The sequence below is a fragment of the Dryobates pubescens genome, chromosome 10, assembly GCF_014839835.1.
Source record: "Dryobates pubescens isolate bDryPub1 chromosome 10, bDryPub1.pri, whole genome shotgun sequence".
Taxonomy (NCBI): Eukaryota; Metazoa; Chordata; class Aves; order Piciformes; family Picidae; genus Dryobates; species Dryobates pubescens.
In genome coordinates, this window is record NC_071621.1 from 18,994,102 (window position 1) to 19,016,445 (window position 22,344).

Sequence of the window (22,344 nt, forward strand, 5' to 3'; positions counted from 1 at the left end):
TAACCAGTTAAAGGATGAAACATTTTTCCTCCTGTGCAGACAAAGCCTTCCTTGCTACAAGCTGCAGCTGCTGCCTCCCAGCCTCAGATATACCACTTAGAAATCCCAGAGAAATTGTGGCTTTCTAACAAGCTTCCTTTAAGCAGTTGAAAACAGTTAAGTTTTCCTTAGCCACATTTTCTCCAGGTTAAACAAATCCCAATTCCTCAATCATGGACAAAACAGACTTGAATTGGAGAAAATCAATTTATTGCCAGTTAAAATGAAATGAAATGAAATAAAATGAAATGTTAACTACCAGTTTGGTTAGTAGGAAACAAAGCAGCAAGGTTTAAAACAACTTTCCCACTGTCTTTCCCAGGCTCAGATTTACTCCTGGCTCCTCTCTGTAATGGCTGTAATGGCTCTTCTCTGCCACTCCATCTTCTTCATGCTTCTCCTTGCTCTGGTGTGGATCCTGTCCTCCTCTTCTTCCAACCTTAGTCTTCCCTCAGTTTCCTCCTTTGTCTGTTGTTTTTCACTCTTTCTTAAATGTGCTTTACCAGACAAACGACCTATCTTGGCTGAGGATCTCAGCTGTGCCCTGGAGTGGGTCCACTGGTGCAGGGTGGAACTGGCCATATCCTGCACAGGGCAGCCCCCACCTCTCCTCACAGAGGCTGCCATGTAGCCCATGCCAACACCTTGACACAGAAATCCAGGACATCCATGTAATTAGGTGACCCTCAACTAAATCCTTTTCTACTGCAAGCCCTCTGTCCCTGAAGCTCTCACACAGGTATGAAAGGCCTCAACACAATCCTGCTGGGAAAGACTAAAGGATTTCATGCCTCAGGCTTTGCAGTGTCCTTCACCACTAAGTTGCCTGTTCCCTTCAGAGTTTTATATGCATAAAGTGTTTATGTGCCTCTACCTTAATTTTGTAAATGTAGTGGAGGGACAAAACCCAGAAGATCTAATAAATCCCAGCACCGTTTGGCTCTCAAAGCACCACTGAGATGAGTATTATGGGGGGGGGGGGGGGGGGGGGGGGGGGGAGCGGAAAGAGGGACCAATATCCATGTTGTCACCTCTGAAATTTAAAGAAATACCTCAAATTGCTTGAAGTCCCTTAGTGGCATTGACTTCAGGTAAAAAGCAGATGGTGATATTTAATACTAGCATAATAATTACAATTAGTACACATTAGCAGTGCTTTGGCATAGAAGACATCTGGCTAACACCTGCCTAACTGATGGCTTTGGTAACTTGCCAGGAGGTAGAAAGTCTGCCTTGGATTTGTATACACTGAGAGAGAGGGGGGAAAAATAAAGGGGGTGGGGGTGTGAAGTGGTGAATCAGTTTTCATTATAAGCAGGCTTCAACAAGAGTCACATCTTCAGCAGCATGTAGCTGCCAGCGCTTACTCTGATTAGAAAGGAGGCCTTGCATTCCTGCAGCTTACACCTGCTGCATTCACAAGATGGTGACAAGAGCTGCATCCTATCCAATACCCATGTTTTAAGAGAATGTTCAGTAACTGGAGAGTAGTCCTAGCTCTCCTGCATGTATAGCACTCATTTATTACATTCATTTTGTTTGCAAGAGAGAAAAACAAAACAGTTGTGGTTACTTTCTCACATGGGAAAAAAACCCAGTTAGTGAAGGGTTCTTTAACCCAGCTAGGAAAAAGTAAAACTGAATGACTTCAAATTAGAGTCAGAAATGTAGAAGTCAAAAGTAGAGGGATTCTAGTACCAAGGGTGATTTGTCAGCAATCAAACATGGTTAAACAGGTATAAAAGGCATCAGGAAGTCTAATCTCTTGACATTAAATCTATGCATTTATACAGTGTCAACTAAGGCTTCTGACACCAACTGTACACTGAGCAAAATACCTGTTTACTTTTTGTTGCCTTAGCTGGAACTGCAACAGGCCTTCTACTTAACTACTGCACACACCTGTCCTAACACACTACTTGTTTCAAATCATGAAATGGCAAGTTTTGGAAGACACCACTAGAGATCATCTGGTCCAACCTCCCTGATAAAAGCAGGTTACCTAGAACAGGTTGCACAGGATCACATCCAGCTGGGTTTTGAATATCTCCAGAGAAGGAGATTCCACAACCTCTCTGGGCAGCATGTTACAGTGCTCCATAATCCTCAAAGTGAAGAAGTTTCTCCTTATCTTCAGAGGGCAAGTAGATGTTAAATTTAATACTGTGCTTGGCTTTTTTTTAAGCCTTAGTGTCACATTGAATCTTATGCCCCTACACTTACTCTTGAATCCTTCAGTATGTTTACTATAAAATAGCAAAAAGAAATTCTTGGAGTCTCTTTGACCATCCTTAGAGCGATCGCTCATGCCACATCACACAAGGAAAAAGCCCCAAAGACTTTAAAATACTGTTTTCAGGCACACACCAGCCACCTGTGGAGGATTTTCTCATCCCAAAACATGCACAAGTTTCTATTCTCCAAATGGAAGAAATGGCAACTTTTTAATTAGTAATGTATTCTGCTAGAGACAATTTAGTCCTGTATTGGTACAAGATTGACAGCACAGTCGTCTTGGCAATTAGATGAGTGAATCTAAATTTAGTGGATGGAGGAGTTTTTTGCTTTATTTTTTTTTTAAATCCTTTTCTCTTTTCAAGATAGCTGTGAAAGGTTCTGGAAACTTCATCTGAGGATAAAATAAAGGATTTTTCCAGTTTAAGCCCAGTCAGCATTTGTTTTAACACATGTGGGAGGTACAGAGATCAGCAGTTCCCAAACAGTAACCTCTGAATGGGCTCAGAGAACAGTATTAAACAGCAGAACTTACTCGTACATCCCTTATATATGCTGCCCAGCTCAGTGATCTGGGAGCACTGGCAGCAGTTGTGCTGCAAATTGTGCTTTGTTCAAGGAAAACAAACAAACAAAAATACTCCACTACCCCAAACCAAACACACACACACAAAACCCCAAAACCCAGACAACCAAAAAACAACCAAAAAACCCAAAACAATCAAAACCAAACAAAACCAACTCAAAACAACACTGTTTACAGAAAGTAGTTTTGTGAGGCATAATCTGGCAGAATGCTGCGCAGCTTTCTGCCCTTGCTGAGAAAAACAGAGCCCATTTACTCCTTGCTGGGTTTGTCTTGACTGGGTGATACAGGCTAACTAGCTAATAAAAAGATTAGGAGCCAGCTTCACTTTTCAGACTTGGTAGAGGGAGATGATTTTAAAAACGAGTGTGCTCTGTTCAGTACTAGCATGTCAGTAGTGCATGATGAGAGATTTATTATTTGCTGGCTCTGGGCCAGGAGTCCTGCACAATGTTATCCCGCTGGCAAAGGAGTCTCTGCAGAGCCACATCCTCATCCACGTCATTTGAATGTTGTCAGCAGTCACTGAACAAAAAGAAAAAGACCAAGGAAGGAGTACAATGTTCAGCTAGCAGATGCACAGGCATATGTGGAAAACTGCATTTGTTCATAGGTGCTCAAGTGCCTACTGAAGATACACATGCGTGCTGTGAACATGCTCTGCTCCTTCCTCATCCCTCTTTTACTGAGGGACAGCAAGCAACACCTTCTGAAAGCTCTTACTCTTAGCCAGAACAAAACATTTGCTTTTCTGTAGCTGGTGTCCATGGAGTGCCTCAGGGAGCCCATGCCTCTGAGCACATGACAACTGGTTCAGTAATGCTGTTAAAATCTATATAGATACTTGCAAAACCTCCAAATCAGTAAGGAACCTAGCCTCAGCCACAACTCAGCAACATGTTGTCCAGGGAGAAGACGTTTAAATTTGCCTCAAAAAGTGCCTTACTGGCAGGTTTTGCATTGAATAACGTTGGATTACTGGCTCCAGTGCTCAGGTGACTGCTCTGGATACAAGCTTTCCACTGACTCCACCAGTGCACCTCCTGTCTTCTGTTTAGAGGCTAAAGCTGAAATAAAATACATTTTATAAATAGCTATGGGGTGGGGAGAAATAAAGATTATGTCAGCAGCCTGTGAAAGTAAAACTTAATTCAAGTTGGGAACAGAACAAGGAAAACATTACTAAAATTTAAAAGAAACTAAAACACCACAGTCTGAGCAATAATTAGAATCATATTGCCATACATAACCATTCTCCATCTAGTTAGATTACCTTGAAAGAATTAACAATGAAGTTTTCAATAAGCAGGAGAAACAATTCACTGATTTTTAATTTTTTTCCCCCCTTCCCCCAAATAGGGATGAGTCACCTGGCAGGAATTTTCCACCACCTCCCCCCCACACACACACACACCTTCCTGCACAAACCATACAAGAGCTTCATCTGCCCAGTCTGCAATATAAGGAGATGCTTCAGCAGAACACTTATGTCATGAATATTAACAGCTTCCATCATTTTTATCCTGTCTGAAGCACATTTTGACATCAGATAACCTGATTGCAAGGTAAAAGATCTAATTGAAAATGTTGAGAAAAATAGTGCAAAAAGACAAATTTCACGATATAAGACTATAAGTGTTCTGAAAAGTTGCATTTAAGTTCCTCAGGTGTCTCTGGAGCACCATGTGCAAGAGCTACACAGCACTGATTACCACCTTACATTGCACGCTTCACTAAATCCTGGTTACATTTGATGAAAAGAAGGGAGGGGAGGGGGGGGAAGTAAAAATAACCAGTCACAACCGTATTATTGCAACGATATCACATGTTTCTAGTCTACCCCAACACACGTAATTACGAGTCCAAGAACAGTCTTCTTGAATTCTGACCCAGTAGCCTCTTGGAAATACCTGGGTTGACTTTCCTCTCAAGCCATGGACCAAGGACGCTGGTGCCCTCTTCTGGTCGCATTCTTCGGAGACCAGCAGAATACAATTCTCTTACTTTTTTTCCTGTAAATCAGCTCGCTTTTTGCTTCAGGTTTAACTCAGTAAAAATTGCATGTATGCCTGAACCTGAAAATATTTACATGTGCCTCTTCAATAAATAGTGACAGCACATCACGGCAGATATATTGTTCCTAAGCATGTGCTATACAAAAATTATTTGGAAGGAACATGGCTCTGCCACCTTGACATCTCACTTCATTATCACATGGAAGAACAGCACTGCTGTTGCAGATCATCGGCACTGTTTTGACATTCCTTTCCTTAATTCCCAGATCTTTCTATCCTCCTTATAAGGAACAAAAAAACCCCACCAAAACCAACTGAAACAAACAGAGGATGATTCTGGATTGAGATTCAGGTCACACTCCAGTTTCTGCCCAGATAGGGGTAGGGTTTATAAGTATTCTATTGTAAGCAGCTCACTGATAGTACTAAAACAAATCTGTCAAATACTGTGGGGTCTAATGCTATCTCTCCCAATTTTTTAATGTATTTACACATCAAAACACAAACAATAATAAACAAACCCAGAAAAGGCAGCCTGGCTGCAGATGGTGAAAAGAAAACACCATTTCTTGCCAGAACTTTATGCTTTATTGTGAGCCTGTTCTTCCAGCACTTGGGTCCAGTAATGCTCTTCTGTGTTGAAATAAAGAGTGTCTGAACATCTGAAACACAACTGACGACTCCCTTATGGCTTAGTTAGATATTTACCGGTGTTAGTATCAGGAACATTTGACCATTCTGGCCACATTGCTGAGACAAAAGAGGGACAGACTGCAAGCATGAGCATTGAACACAACCACCCGCATAGCCTCTTAGCTCATTCTGACTATTTTGTCCTGATCCAACAAGCTCTCCTCAAGACAAATCTCCTTTAAAAAAAGGAGCTAGTCCTAAGCATGGTGGATGCAAGCCAAATGGAGACAGACATTTGGCTCAGAACCAAACTTTGCTGAGCCCACAGTTGTTTCAGTACCAACACAGCCTAGCTAGGCAAGCACTGCACAAAACTCCAGGACAGAACCATAATGTTAGCATCTTCATAAGGGTCAGGGCCAAGAGTGTTTGGTCTTTCTTGTGCTGGTTTAGCTTAGGCGAGTTAATCTAATGAGGGTATGCATGTATTTTAGGATTAACTGTATCATACGCTCAATATATTTCTGCAGACTGTCCTGGAAGTCTGTGCTAGTTCTTTTCAATGTTTGCACTTCTGTCATCCACACTGACAAAGTCCAAGCAGCTTACAGAAGGCCTGGGGCTGGCTATATTGGCTACTCATCACACAGGCTAAGTCAATATTTCTCTATACCTCTGCACGAACATCAGAAAAAGTGCACATCCTCCATAAACGTGTTGCCAGGTCACTCATTACCAGCATCTCATCCTGCAAAGCTTTGTATTTTTTATATTAAGTGTATATATTCTGAACAAATATCCATAAAAGTCTGAATTCACCATACAAGAGAACAACTATGGAAAAAAAATGTGTTCAGCAAGACTCTTGTCTGATGCAAAGGAAAGATAAAATACATACACCATAACCAGCAGAGGACCTAAGAAGTCATCACAATAAATGGGGAAATGGTCAGTGATCTGCTACACTGCTTAGACACACACAAGTCTATGAGGCTGGATGGGCTGTACCCAAGGGTGCTGAAGGAGTTGGCAGATGTGCTTGCCAAGCCACTGTCCATTATTTACCTGAGGTCCTGGCTGACTGGGGAAGTCCAGTGGACTGGAGGGTAGCAAATGTAACACCTATCTACAAAAAAACCAGAAGAAAGTAGCATCCAGGAAACTATAGACCTGACAGTCTGACTTCAGTACCAGAGAAGGTCATGGAGCAGATCATCTGAAGCACCATTACATGACATATAGAGAACAACCAGAGGATCAGGCCTAGTCAGTATGGGTTTATGAAGGCAGGTCCTGCTTGACCAACCTGATCTCCTTTTATGACAGGATGACCTGACTATTGGATGACAGAAAGGCTGGGGATATTGACTACCTAGACTTTCAAAAAGCCTTTTAACACTGTTTCCCACAGAATTCTTATTGGCAAACTGGCTGCTCATGGCTTGGATGAGCACACACTGCTGGATAAAGCACTGGCTGGGTGAACAGGCCCAAGGAGAGGTGGTCAATGGAGTTAAATACAGCTGGCAACTTGTCACAAGTGATGTTCCTCAGGGCTCAGTGTTGGGACCACTTCTGTTTAATGTCTTTATTGATGACCTTAATGAAGACAGAGTGTGTCATCAATGAGTTTGCAGATGACACCAAGTTAGCTGCAAGTGTTGATCTTCATGAGAGTAGGGAGGCTCTACAGAGGGACTTGGATAGATTGGACCAATGGGACAGCATTAATGGGATGAGCTTCAACAAGGCCAAATACCTAGTCCTGCACTTGGACTCTTCTGATTTGAATGTTTCTGTGATTTTAACAAAGTTCCTAAGACTCAACATGACAGGACTCAAGAACAACTGAAGTAACAGGGGATGGTTCTTACCTCCTCCAAGGCACATATGCCTTGCAGAATCTACACAGCACTTTAAAGAAGAGAAAGCTGAGGAGTGACTGTGTTGCCCTCTACAACTACTAAGAGGAGGCTGTAGTGAAATGGGTATCTCTTCTCCCTTATAACAAATGACAGGACAAGAGGAAATGGGCTCAAGTTACACCAGGGAAGGTTTAGATTGGATACTAGGGGGGGAAAAAAAAAAAATCATCTTCACTGAAAGGATTATCAAATACTGGAACAGGCTCCCCAGAGAGGTGATTGAATCACCATCCCTGAAGATGCTAAGGGACATGGTTTAGCACAAGTCCTGGGAGAGTTTGATAATGACTGGACTTGGTGATCTAAAAAAATCTTTTCCAATGGAAACAATTCTATACAAAGATGATCTTGCTTTAGGGCAGTATGGGCTGAAGAAAATTGAAAGACAAAGAGCTTAATACGTGGAAGCAACAGCTAATGCAGCTACTTTGCTTTTCTTTAAGAGCAGCCCCACAAGCTACTTCGTCACTATCTAAAATAAGTACAAATCACAATGATCAGAGCTGATTCTAGTCATTTGCAGAACTGACAGCAAGCAAGCATATGCACTCTAATCACACAGCTAGATCTCCAGCAAGGATACACCCTTCAGTCATAAGTTAAAAGCTGAACTGTTCTGACCGCAGCTCAATCATTCTAATTACCCAAATTACTGCTCAGACGCTCTTAATTTATTCCAGAGAATAGGAAATAAAGACAGATCCCAGTTTTTGAATCAGTATTTTCTCATAGATTTGTTGTCTTTTTAAAATGTTTTATTTATCCATTTTAATCTTAATGAAATAATGGATAACTCTTGTATTCAATATCATAGGACAAAACTAAAATCTTCAACACTTCTCAATTCTAACACATTCTGTGCAGAGTATTGAATGATCACTCAAAGCCCCTCAGATATGCTCAGCCTTCTGTCTCACCAGCAGGCTTTACTCTCAGTGTAATTTCCCCATACATTTTAACTCAAGGGAAAGATTCTATGACCTAGAGAGAAGTCAATATTCAGCGTTTAAAAATATATCTTTCAAGTCACAACTCACCTTCACAGTGGAGCTAAATGAGCAAGATCAGATGTGGCAATTCTAAACCATCAACATTTAAAATATTTCCTGAACAACAACAATGTGTTATTTGTGGCCATGGTCTACAAGCCACTAACTGGAATGGTCAAAAATTGAGATTGCCTCTGTTCAGTCTTCAATGCTGATTCCCTTTTATTTCTTTTCCAGGATATGTCTGTCTTCAAGAAGTCTGGTTCTGCTTGTTTCAAACATTGCACAAGACTGCAAGCTTTACAGGTCTTAATTTTCCTGTACAGCATAAGCATTACATCAATGAAAATGTAGAGCTTCCTCTTTGGTTGCGTTCATCTCCTTCCATATAAATCCATATTCCTGCATATTTGATTCTTTCCATAACACTTTTAAGTACTCAAGTGGTTTTTTTTCATCTGCACTTAAACACTCACTGAAACAGCACCATTTCACTCTCAGTACCACAATAAGCCCCAAACTGAAGCATCTCTTAAACCCTGACCTCAGCAGAGGAGAGCCAACCGGTAGGCCAGAGCTGTGTGATGATAGCACCGGGTTTTCACCTTGGAAGAATCATTCCTATAAGAGCAATACAACCTTTCCTTGCTCTGAGTAAGAAAAATACAACAAAAGGTAACGAGGAAGAGAAGGAACATTCAAAATGCTATTATTACCCACAGATCTCAGATGAGTTTCTTCTGACTCACAAATTAAAATTTAATCCACCTTATACAAACTTATTAGCATTCACACAGCAGCATTATGTGATTCTTCACCTAAGCTACTTCGAGTTTGTTGGGTTTTATTGGTTGTTCTTTTTCAGCCTTTGGACTAAAAGAATATTTAAGCCACTAGCTCAGTTACACCAGAATAACAACACAAGCAAGCAGATGAAGCACTCATCTTCAGGTATTATAGATTATATCTTTTAAAAAATGAAATATATAAATCAGGGGCTTTTGTATACCAGAGAATTAAAGCTTGAAGGAAGTTAATTATAACTGTAGTTAATTGCCTGTAGTGATAGAATGAGGAGCAATGGCTTCAAACTCGAGAAGAGTAGATTTATATTGGATGTTAGGAACAAGCTCAGTGTTCCACCACCATGAGGGTGGTGGAACACTGGAACAGGCTGCCCAAGCAGGTGGTTGAGGCCCCATCCCTGGAGACATTCAAGGTGAAGCTTGACAAGGCTCTGGGCAACCTGTTCTGCTTGAGGATGTCCCTACTTAGTGCTGAAAGGCTTGGACTAAATGACCTTTGGAGGGCTTTTCCAATCCAATCCAATCCAGTCCATTCTCTGAGTCTATTGTACCTGTCTTACGGCCAAGTTGTAAAAGTAGTAAAAGTTTGGTTTCTAGGAAGACACCACATGGTAAAACATATTGGAAATTTAGACCTGGACACCACCTGTTCTGTTAGATGCACCAAACACATCTGCCTATGAACATGAGACATGTTTGCATTTATTACTGTTCACAAGATCCAAACTCATCTCTTCCCTGTTACTGTTGTGATGTAACCATGCAAATACTTTAAAACTGCTCTATCACTGGAAAACAGTGAGATATTCATTACTGTTTCCAAAATACTCAATACTACACTAGTTGCAGTTCAGTAAGCACTATTACTTATGAGTAGAGTAAGGCTTGTTAACACAAGGTTTGGGACACCCATTGAATCTGAAACACCATGAACTAAGTATGTAAATCTGGGGGATCTGGCAACTCTTCCTCAGGACATTCACCATTACCTTGTGAAATAGGCAACTAAGAAATTCACCACCCTCTATACTAACTAGGCACCACTGCCTCTGAGCTTTGTATTGAGCCACCTACACTAAAGTAGTTGGCTGCAGGCATGAGTGAAGTTCACAATCCACCTTTAAGATATTAATGCACAAGCTGTGAAGTTCATTGCTTGCAGCCAATCTATGGATCTAGGACCCCATCATGAAACAGTTATCACAAACATAAGCGTCATATCTGTCATTATCAGTGAACACCAAGACAGATTAATTTACTTGACTAAAAGGTGTTTGGATGAGACCAAGAACTGCACAGGGTAGCCTGAAACAAAATGCCCTCCTTCCTTAAAGGATATTTACTTGGAGACAAGGGAATCAGTTACTATCACTGCCTCCATTCTGCAGGAATACAAAATTTAAGTGTTTCAATTACCAGGATTCACTACCCTGGACAGGGAAGAAGCAAGTTAAAAACCCAACCTTCAACACACTGAGGGAAGTGAAACCTCTGAAGCCAAGACCAGCCTCATGGCACAAAATGGTATAACCAGATTCATAAATGAAAGTAAGAAGCTTGTTAGCTGGTACTTACTATGTGTGCTGAATTGTATGTTAATGTCAAATGTTAAGCATATTCTTGCCTAGAAACAGTGCCCTACACAGATTACTCTTTTCTGAAGTTGTAAGCACTTTAAAGTTTTAAACCTTTAGAGAGTCTCAGACTTACCTTATGAGGTAGATGAGTTGAATATAGTCCCATGTTAACCAGTTCACCAAGTGATTTTTTAATTAGTTTAGCTACTTTGAACAGCAGTTACATTTAAGAGTACCCAAGCTAATGTTTTGTTTGTTTTTAAAAGTACAACCTCACAAATAACCAGGGGGCACAAGACAGTGTAGCAGCTCAAGGCAAGTTAGTTAATAGTTAGCCCTGTCCCATTATCACCCCTCCTTCCGGCTAAAAGTGAGGTTCAACAGTGCTCTAGTGGCAGGAGGTCATCTCAAGACAACTATGCTATAAAACTACTCAGTACCACAAGATTAACACAGCAGCCACCTAGCTCAACTCCATTCTTCCAGTACTACTGTTCCCATAGCTTGCAGCTTTTAGTACTACTCTCTACTGCAGTCTGTCCATCAGTGCTTGAAATGTTTCTTAGGCTCTGCTAGCCATGAACTCCCCTGCCTCCAGCTCCCTGCAAAAATAAAGCCCCTTAATCTCCCTCATAAAGGGAAGATTGACTTTTATCTCAGCACAGATAGTCTTCTACACACAAATTCAGAGCTTACAGACTACTGCATCACAGCAAGAATGTCCAGATGCAAGTGAAGATGTTGAAGAAAATAGGTTATCTTCATGGCCACATGGTCTTGTCTCACAGAGAGGAAGAAATGTAAGCAGCAAATCACTTGTCTGTGGAGATGTCAAGTTGCATTGGCTCAAGCCACACTTTATCCACACTGCAGCTGGCTTAAAAGCCCTGTTTACAATGATTTTCTAAAACACCCACAACCTTTCTACTCACTGTTACTGCAGATATTAACTGGACTCAGAAGATTCACATAAGAGTGCAGTAAGACATTTATTAAAAGTGCTGTCAGTTTTATTAAGAGCTGTAGTCCAATATCCTTTTTTAAAAAGGCATCCAATTTTAAAAAAATAGCTAAAAACCATTCTGATGGCTATGGTTACAGACACATGACCTGCAGTACTCTATGAAAGGACAAAATGATCTTTCAGTCCAGGATTAACAGTCGCTACTGTAGAGGAAGAACTGCTGGGGGCTCCAGAAGAGACACCTGCAGGTACCTGGAACAGAAACACAGTCACTAAAGTTACCTGTTTAGCTGACAAATTTAAAGATATCACCTTGTGCAATACACTTGGGAAGAAAAGAATCATCTTGCAATATTGCAGAAGAATGTTATCTCTTACACCTGTATACCGATGAACTACTCCTCTGGTCAGTTTTCCATTCAAGAAACTGACTGAGGCTTTCCTTTCAGGAACAGAAGTTGATGCTTTGTCAGCTACAGCAGCTGTAGCCAAAGATGTTAAGCCATGGGTATCCTACGCTTATAGCCCTCAAGTTAGAGAGCACTGGTTTCTTGGTTACTTACTTAGAGCGCTTATACTTCTCCTTAACTGCTTGCAGTTGGAAACGTGGGACATCAAGGCATGCTTTATGCAGATCAGTCAGGCAAGGCACTATCTCACTTAATGAATACCCAGTGAATGTAGCAAGTGTTTCCGGCTGGTCAGAGGAGAAAACAAAACCAAAACCAACAGATGTCATTTATAATCAAGTAACACTGATCCAGAAGATGTTTTCTACTGAAGCAGAAACCATTTGCTCTATGTCATTGCTCATACTAGATTCTTTAGGTTTGAAAAGGATTCAAGTGCATCCTACCATCAGTTTCACTCTAGGTCTTCCTTGGTGCCATAAGATCTGACAAGTACCTCCTTCTGCTTTAAGCACATAGCATGCACTACATCTTTTCTGGATCCTGCTCTCTGCTAAAACTATTCCTCCAACACACATCTGACAGGCCTGTCAAGGTTTGCATTAAAGTATCCACTCTGTGGTAACACTTCACTTAAGTAGACACAGTCAGGTCTCCCCTCCCTCCCAGAAAACCCCTGAATTTAATTTGGTAGAGGAGTTTTGGAGATTGAAGACTAACAAGGCTTTAGGTACAGACCTGATATAAATGAATGAGACAGCAAGGTCCCTCACATGTTAGAGAGGAAGCATGATATTTCAGGTTGATTTATCATTCATCAGGTAGTTCTATTAGCTCAGAAACAGCTACCTATCCTCAGATTTTAAGCTTTGAAGCTACTCCTTCTGCTTCTCAGCCCAGTTCTAATGACTACGTAAAGTACTTGAGCTACTCATTAGTGCGCAGTTCTTACCCAGAAAGACCTGTTCACCGTATAGTTTGCTAGACAGTAGGCTGCTGCAGCAGTTTGTGAAGGAAGGTACTTCAGAAAAGGATCAGCTTCAAGGAGGCTCAGCTCTGCAAGATACTGAACAAAAAAATGCCCAAAAGTTTTTCAAACAGAATGAAGCCAAGTGGTACATTCAGCACTGAAAATTGTCTATAGTCTGTTTCAAGTACAAACAAACAAACAAAAAAAGTCTGGAGTTACATGTCTGGTGGGTAGAAATAGCATTCTAGTCATGTTGATCTTCAAGAACCTTGAGCTTGTTTCAATGGGGACACGAGTCATACTCTATCAAAGTCTAGACAACATATAGTAATCTGAAGTGCTGACCTCATTATCAGCTTTGATGTAGAGACTTAGAAAATAAATGTTTTTTAAAAGTAACACTCTTCCCAATCACAGAGGCTCATGTTCACAGAAGTTGACCTGGAGGTCAGGGAAAAATGGACAGAGAGCGCTAGGAAATAGAATCTGGGCTCTGTTGGAGCAGTTGCTATACAATCCTATACCCTTTGCAGCAAGCCAGATGTTTTGCTATGAGCTTGGGTCAACTTGTTTCTAAGCACAGCTGCCTATGCAATTATGCAGGCATATACTGTGCCCTGGTGTACCAACATGTAGTACCACCACATCCCCAGCAGACTTGCCATGCATGCACTGTTTTAAAAACAACCTTATTCCTATCACCCAGCTGCCTAGTCAGCACATTGTCCCTGACCAGGCAAATAGGCCTAACTTAGGATTTCCAGGAGACTTTTATCCAGAAGTCTGAGCAAATAAGCTATCTACTGAAGGTAGGCCACAAACCCCTGGTTTTAGGCTTTTTGCAGTCCTAGCTAAAACTTGGCATGAGAAAGAGTATCTTCTGATATAGGTCCTGCTACTACACTGCCTGCTCAGGTAATTTAGTGAAGCACAAGCGGTTCTGCTTCTAGAAGCACTTGAGTATTAAAAAGAGGATAATTCATACCCTTGCAAAGTTTTCCGTTCTGATACAGACTTCATGTCTCTGGAAATACTGGAGGAGGAACTGGTTGATGGTTGGGACTGTTAGGTCAAAAGCCAATACTTTGAGAAGCAGGTGCTCCATTTTTAGCAGTTGCCTCTTTGTGTATGTATCATCTGTTATATATACAAATTCATTCACTTCTGGTGGGTAGATCTCTTCATATTTCCTGGGGGAGGGGGGGAGGAAAAAATACAGAAGCCACATTTGTCAGCCTGAAAGTTATGGTAAAAGAAACCAAAACATTTGATTTTCTGCTGGACCCATGTAATGATGGGCACATGACATTAAGATTTGTCTAGAGCTCATATTTCAGTGCTTCCTCCAGGCTTGGCAACAATATAGTTTCAGATTTGGTGAAAGATGTTTAAAGGAACTGGATAGAAATACACTCATTGTTAGCTGTTGACTAATTGCAAGCTTTGAGAAAGTCTCAATAGCACAATGCACTCATGGGCTATGTTTGGTACCCTGGCCACTTAAAGCAATTTCAAGGCTAACTGTAGATTGTATCTGTGAAATTTCCACAACTTTCTAGGCTAACAGCCTAACACAGTAGTGTTTTCACTCCTGCTGTTATAACCACAAGATTTCCCCACTACAGTTTCTCACATCAAATATTAACTGTTTAATTTGCTAGTATAGGCAAAGTTGCCAATCTTGAAACATAAAAAGTCACATAGCACTCCAGGCTTAAGTCCTTCAAATTAAATTAAAAGATTCAGTCCAAAAATAAGTTTTAGCTTGCTGATGTTTCACAAGATGAACCACTTACGCAGCCAGAAGAATTGCTGCTGTTCCTACAAGCTGCAGCTTTCCTCTGAGAACAGACATGCAGGAAAGAAACCTGTCCAGGAAGTTCACAGCCAAATACAAAGTCTCTGTCCGAAGTTTGTACTCTTCCCCTACTTCCACCAGCCAGTCAACCAAGATAGCACGCATTCCTGCTGTGATATCTGGTTGCTTCTTCATGTAGTAGGGCTTGGGCCTGAATCTTACCTGTTTGGGGAAGAGTTAAAAGAAACAGGATGCCCAGCCTGAAGAGAACCATTGATACCTGAGCTGATGAACATTCTTTATACTAAAAGCAGCATGAGTTGTTCCATTATTAATAACTTAATAGTACTCGCTACAATTATAGTGGTAGTAGGCTAGTACCATCACTAGAAAACGGTACTTCTGCACTGAAGAGAAAGGAGCTACCGTGTTAGTAGCAGAATAACAAAAGGCTTCCTGGAGTATGGACAGCCTTTGCCATAAAACACATACAAACCATTCAGAGGGACCCAAAAATTAGTAAGTCACATTTCCCCCCTCTCCCCTCCCCTCCCCCCTTCCTGTTGGGAGACTGAACTGTTCTGACACAAAAGATGGGGAAAAAATACTACTATAACAAGAGAGCTGTCAGTGAGATGACATCCAGGTGCTCTAGTATTTTTGCAGCCTTCAGCTGCTATCTGCAAGAACTCTTAATCCCAGAGGGTCAAGCAATGCTCCAATAATAGGGAATTTCAGGGACACAATCCTGAAAGATCTCATCACTCTTTAGATGCTGCCTTCAAAGAGGCTTTTGCTGCTTGCTCGCTTTCTAGTTCAGTGGCAGCCTTGGGTTACTCTAGGACAGCTATACATCTTTGCAGTATTGCAGCCCATCACAAAGATCACAAGTATCCACAAGCTTGTTACAAGCCACTCACTTCAGCCTCTCGGAGGTACTTATGAATGTCTTCAGCATACTCTTCTACAGTCAGAGTTATGGAATCTTCCATGTGATCCTCAGGCTGGGACTGGAAGGATGTGTCCACTAACATAGGAGTTCCTAACAGGTAAGAGGAAGCAGTAAGGCATTTGTATAATTAACCTCCTCATCCTCTCCTGTTATTTCTAGCACATAAGTGTCGTGTCTCGTGTAGACAAAAATCCAAGTTATCTTGAAGTGCTATTTATTGTAACATAAGCTACTCGCTACCAGCATCACAATTAATAACCACGCTACATCTACTTGTGCTGTAGATACATCTGAATAGTAACCAGAGTTACCTGTACTCAGATCCAACAGTAGGTGAATATTGGATGTCATTACACTGGTATCTAGTTCACACAAGCTTGATTCCAGCTCTTCAGACACCTGGCAGTTGTAGTTCTCTTTCTCTTCCGATTCATCAACATAGATAGCAAACCCTTGCTTTGATGCAGCATTGACCATACGGTTGGGTAATTCATTTTTTCCAGATGAAGGGAGAGCATTTTCAGAGCCAGAGAAGCATCTGATAACAGCAGTACCCTGAAACAGAGCACACAGTAACACCATCGGAGCGCGGCTTTATCACTTGTTTTGGAAAAGACAATCATTTCTCTTGCCCAACAGACATCAATAACAAATTAACTGGAGAAACACCAGCTACAGCTGGTGTCTCAGAAGTATCACTTGTAATTGTCTTGCTGCAACAGATCACTCACAGAAAGAGGGAGATGTACTGAAAGTCAGGAACCAGGGGAGTATAGCCCCAACTCCAAGGACAATGAGGTGAGTGCTGCTTAGTTTTGATGGGGCTGGCAAGTGCAGAGTCTGCTACACATTTAGTTATCCCAAGGAGTAGCTGCTTTTAAGTGCAACAAGTTAAAACAACAAAAGGAAGTACTCAGGCAATGTCACAGAGTTATGAATGACTTTACCTGTGAGTGGGTATTTTATGCTGAATTACAAACCTGTTCAAACTTCTGAGCTAAAGCATCACAAGCCATGTATCTATAATATGCAATCAGGCTACAGCCCTTCACATCATCTATTAGAAGTAAGCCACCAGCTGATTTAGAGGCTTTACAGTCACAATCAAGAAGAATTTGTGCACATCTAATAGCTATTAATTTAGGTCCCTTGAGTCAGCACAGCTTTTTCCCTGCCACACCAGCAGGTTCCAGGAGGGCCCAAGAAACAGAAATGCAGACAGACATACTGCTGTGAAGTTTAGCTTCTGGAAGGCTCTGGCACCATGGCCAGCCACACGGCAATGGGCCGTTTGGGTAACCATCAATTAACGGACATTTCGTAAACCACTCCCTAAACTTTAGGGGGCAGGTGCCCAAATAAAATCACATCGAGCCTCCCTTCATTTTGAAGATGGGTTTATTTGTTCTAAGTATTTCCAGGGGGACACGCCTGTGGTATAGGACTCGGCTGTTACTAGCTGGGTTTCTCGGGAAACTCACGCTCATTAACGGGAGCCCGACGCAACTCCTTCCCCCGCCACCCCCTGGCCTTTACTCGCAGCCTCGAGAGAAGGTGCTCGCACCGCTCGTGCCTGTGCAGGCCGCCAGCCTCGGGGCTCCCGGTGGGCCGAGGAGCTCCCGCGGGCCCGCGGACGGTCGGCCCAGCCACGCACAGCTTCCTCAGGGAGCCCGGGGAGCAGCTGCAGCCCCTCGGCGGGCAAGGGAGGGGCGGCACGGCTCTACGACTGCGATAGAGGCTGCCGCTGCAGACGGGGCTCACCTGGCTGCCGGGACGCTGCTGCCCGTTCTCCGTCAGCACCCCCAGCACGGCCCGTTCGCCGCCGCGGGGGACAGCGGGGCAGGGCTCCCACCGTCCTGCCCTGCTCTTCTCACCGATGCGGCGCATCCCGACGTCCGTAACTTTTAGGAGTCAAAAAAGGCCCAACAAACAAAACTAAGTTCGAAGGAAAAAAATTCCTTCAAACCACCACAAATACTTAGCTACGCCTCGGGCAGCCCCTGCAGCCCGGCAGGAGGGCAAGCTGTCGCCGCGCAGCCCGGCTCTGCTCTCCACCTGTCCCTGCAGCACGCTACGCCCCCTAGAGCGGCGCACCGTCGGGAGGGCCGCCCGCCGCCCCTGTTATGGGCGGCGGCCGATAGAGGCGGTGGCAGCAGCTGTTGGCTGCGGCCAGTTGGAAGCCCGGGCCGCAACCCCCGGCGCTACCGCCCTGGCAACCCAAGCGGCGGCGGGTCGTCATGGAGACCCTGGCGGGGGCCGCCCGCCACGAGACCGGCCGCGCTGCCCCGCGCAGGTCACGGACCGCCCCGCGCAGCGCCCGCCAAGCGGTGGGGTACCGGTGCACGGCCCCGAGCCGCTGCCTCGGACCTCGCGCTGTCTGCCGTTTCTAAACGTCCGGAGCTTAAGACATGAACTTGAGCGCGGTAACAGCAGCCTTAGGGGGCTACTGCAGAACTGACAGCGCAGCTGTACACAAGAGCAGTTCCCAGCCAGCAACGATTGAAATACAGAGCCTTCTAAGAGGAATTAACCAGCAGTTCGTCCAGTGCTGTCAAAGATATTCACCAGTGATGTCAGTGGTGTTGCAGAGAGTACACTTACTGCATTTGTGGTTAGCTGGATGGAACATTGCTTAATTCCTCTTAAAAAGCTCCCGTGGTGCTAGGAAGCTCTGTGACCATGCTGGGGAACAATATCAGGTTTCAGAAATGATCTTGACAAACTGGGAAAATGTTCTGAAAAAGCAGGATGCTCCTGAAGCACTTGCCCAAAGTCAGGGCCATCAGGTGCAGATACATGGGATGGGGAACAGCTAGGTAGGTAGCAGCTCCATGAAGAAGAACCGGCAGGTTCTAATGAACCTGAGACAGAGCATGAGTCACCATGCTCCTGGCTGTCTTATCATGAAAAAACAGGAACACAGCCTGTGTGGTATATGAGCTCTCTAGAGTCCACAGTGAAGACAAAAGAGCAAGCAGTGTAACAGCTTAAATCTCAGCACAAGACTTGGGTTAGATACCAGAATTTTGAGATCCCAGAAGACAAACGTGGGAAATTTGGAGATTTCCATTTTTGCATTTGCCCTGTGATAAGTATCACACTCACTATAAAGGAGGATATTGCTGAGGAGAGGGGAGTCTCCTGATAGATCATCCTCCTTGGGTTTCTCCCCACCCTTCCCCTCTTCCTTCTCCTGCTCTTGAGGACTGCCTTCCTGTTTAATGTGACTGCTGCACTTTTGCTTGTCTGAGTATGACTTTATAGACCTTGTTTATATACCTTGCATTGGTATTAATTTGGCTAATTCATAAAATCCATTTTCATTTTGATATGTCTGTCAGTCTTTTCTTGATCCCCTTTCTCTGCTGGGGAGAGGTCATTGGGTGATATGGCTATAATGCTGTAATTTAGCCCCATATATAGGCTAAACATAGTACATTTATAAAAGCAAGTTAAAGAAGCTGCTCTCAAAAATGTCTGTGCCTTGGCATTTGCAGTACTTCTTAAGATGCACTCCAGTGTGACTGAAATGCAGGACATACATCAAGAAGGTTCTTATGGCAGAATTGGTTGTTGCCAGTTTTGTCATCCAAGCTGTATTATTGTCTGTATTTTTTTCTCTCTTTCTTGCATTTATGTTTTAATTGACTTCCCCACACACTCATCAAATGAATTTACTGTAGGATGTAAGTGGTACAATATGTTACCTGTGTTTCATCCATCAGCCATGTAACATGTAACATTACTTTCCCTTTTAATAGGGGAGTTTGATATCTTTACAGCAGCAAGGCTGTAAGCAGGTAGTTATCGTAATGGAGCTGTCACAGCCACGGGTGTGGGCAAATGCAATTCAGAGGGCTGTGTTGTATTTCTGAGCTTCCTCTTTCATTGCTGTCATCTCTGCACCTCAGGTTAGCACAAGGAAGACTCTACTTGGGGACACTTGTTTTAGTTTTCATGCAAAGTTTGAATTTCTGGGGGGCGGGGGGGAGGAAATCAGTCTAGCTGTCAGCCCTCAAAATTAATATCAGCTTAAACTGATCTTTAGGTACTTTTTATCCTATTGTTTTGATGGAATCACTAAAAATATTGGAAAAAACCCTGTGCTATGATATATACAGAATATACAGAATGCAACAGTCTAAGAAGGCAGCTGTTAATAAAATAATTTTTTAAATGTGTGAAATTTTTAGGTTTAATAACATGTTATAAGCAAAAAGCTTCTGAAATTTATATTTTGAGAGGGAAAACAAAACAAAACAAACACCAAGCCCAGTCTCACACTTTTTAGCAACAAAGGGGAAAAAATAGATTTTTCCATCAAAGTAAAAATTTCTGTTCACTGCAAGTTACAATTTAACAATGCTTTTCCTAATTCAGCAGTATCCAAACTCCGATTTCAGCCTCTAATTTATATTTTAAGTAGCTATCACTATTCTTCTGAGCTTAAATCAATACTTACTGTCAGTTTGAAAATCTCTTCTGACAAGAATGGAAGTTGTATACTTAAGAATAAAATGTTAAAATATATTAAAAAAGGGAATGACTTCAAAAACTCATTCATTCAGGATATCAGTGAGATGATGCTTCTATAGTTCAGATCCCCAAGGACATTTATGCCCCTGATGTCTGGGCTGCATACCTGTTTGCATTTGGCTCGGCGTGGCCTGACACAGACAAGGACTACCCTGCTCCCAGCTACTCACTGATGCTGCTACCCTTCTGCTAGCACAAGAAGAGTGTGAGACAAACCAAGGATCTAGTCTACCTGAAGAGTAACACAACTGCAACAACAACACAGTGTTGTTAACCAGTGGGATAATTTCTCCGAGCTGTTTTTCTACAGCTCCATCAACTGTAGGTCTGGCACAAAAGCAATTATGAGACTGGGGTACCACCACCAGAAAGGCAGTGGGAGTGGTGCCATCCCTTGTTTTCATAGACCTAGTGTTTCCTGCCTACATAATATTTAAGTGCTGCTTCGCTTTTCACAACTTTAAAAGTGTTATCCTATTTTTGTCAGCATTGAAAATCCCAGGGGGTCTTACAAGGGATCTTCCTTTGGCAGTGCCAGAGCCATTTTTTGTTTGTTTGTTTTTTCAGTAAAAAAATCTGGATGTGACACAGAGATAGATGAAACATTATGAAAGCACGTATTTTCAGATAGGTAAATGCTGTCAGTCTCTTATAAAAATAATCTTACCTCTGCCAAAACCTGTTTTTCTAACTGTTCAGTCTCTTCACATGGTATTTGTCATGAGAAATGTCAGAACTTGTCAGTTACAGGTTTAACACATAATTGACATTCATACAAAGCTCACATGTTACTCTTAGCCAAATACCTGGATGGAAGTTCTTTATTAAATTAATCTTCAGTCAGTGAATAACCCTTGTATCCAAATCCCCGTCATATCCATATACCATTTAGACATAATTGAAGAACCTCAGCTACCCAACAGATGATTTATTCATACTTTTATACATGAGCAGCATATGGATATCCTCAGTAGTCATATAGCACATTAACGTCACTGAAACACCTCTCAAATAGCTTTTAATGAGGTTATCTAAGCTCCAGTGTTTCAGGAACCCTTTGAAACAGCCCAATACAGATTAGTACCTGAGGGAGGCCAGTGAGCTTTGCCAGTCACTACTTAATTGTAGCAGCAGATCAAATAAGGCTTTGGACCATTAATCATTTACTACTGAGCTTCCCTGTGTGTGCTTGAAAAGAAACTGAAGCCTTCCTGTGTGGACTGCTTAGGGCTTCTTATAGTAATTCATGTCTTTCTTATGGTTTCTAGGAAGACAGAGAAGTCGGAGCAATTCCTGACTTGGTGAGGATGCTTCCTTTGTGGCTGTGGAAGATAGTATTAAAGGGCTGGTTAGGACTCATCTCTGTCTCACAAATCTTTCCTAGTTTCTTAGCTCTTTCTTCTTTCTGCAGTTTTGGCTTTGAATGTTGGGTGCCTTAGATGTCTGTGCCTTTCTTTCATGCCAGGCACAGACATCTAGTTTTCTCTCTGAGGACCACTGTGAACTCTCAGTTTTTATGTAGCAAGTTCTGCAGTGGGTCCAGTCTATGATCCAGGGCATAGAGAGTGATTGCACCTGGCCTCCAGTTCTGCCCCAACACCAGACATCCCAGAAGCACCACAGAGGGCTTCTTTAGAGATTGAAGACCTGGATTTTATTTTTCTGTTGTGCCTGGGTGCAAGAGGAGCAGTCAGTTGTGCTCTATTTTTCTCTTCATTGTACAATTCAGAGTTTCAGAGTTACCACCATCACCTAGGATCTTGGTCATATCACCCTTATAGGGACCATCCTTATCTCTGTGGTTTGAGGCCACATGAATTCCTCACGCTCTAATTATAAGCATACAGTAGAAAAACTGCCTTTTGAAAGGAAATCAGACAATGTTTTGACCCAAGATATTTTTGTGCTT

General features: G+C 42.5%; 1 protein-coding gene across 1 annotated transcript; it reads right to left on the reverse strand.

Annotated features, from left to right (window-relative positions):
• Positions 1 to 12,323: 12,323 nt before the first annotated feature.
• Positions 12,324 to 17,786, reverse strand: CCNA1 (cyclin A1). The gene is made up of 7 exons (XM_054164668.1): positions 17,661 to 17,786; positions 16,211 to 16,454; positions 15,868 to 15,989; positions 14,946 to 15,169; positions 14,135 to 14,339; positions 13,132 to 13,245; positions 12,324 to 12,466 (listed from the first exon to the last, which is right to left on the reverse strand). Exons 1-7 carry the CDS (start codon positions 17,784 to 17,786, stop codon positions 12,329 to 12,331), a joined length of 1,173 nt encoding a protein of 390 aa, XP_054020643.1. The 3' UTR covers positions 12,324 to 12,328.
• Positions 17,787 to 22,344: the final 4,558 nt, after the last annotated feature.

Coding starts and splice junctions, on each gene's coding strand:
- CCNA1 (XM_054164668.1), bottom strand. CDS start 17,786: ATGCGCCGCATCGGTGAGAAGAGCAGGGCAGGACGGTGGGAGCCCTGC. Junction 15,990..16,210: donor ACTGTTGGATCTGAGTACAG/GTAACTCTGGTT, acceptor CTTACCTGTTAG/GAACTCCTATGTTAGTGGAC. Junction 15,170..15,867: donor AGTACCTCCGAGAGGCTGAA/GTGAGTGGCTTG, acceptor TTCCCCAAACAG/GTAAGATTCAGGCCCAAGCC.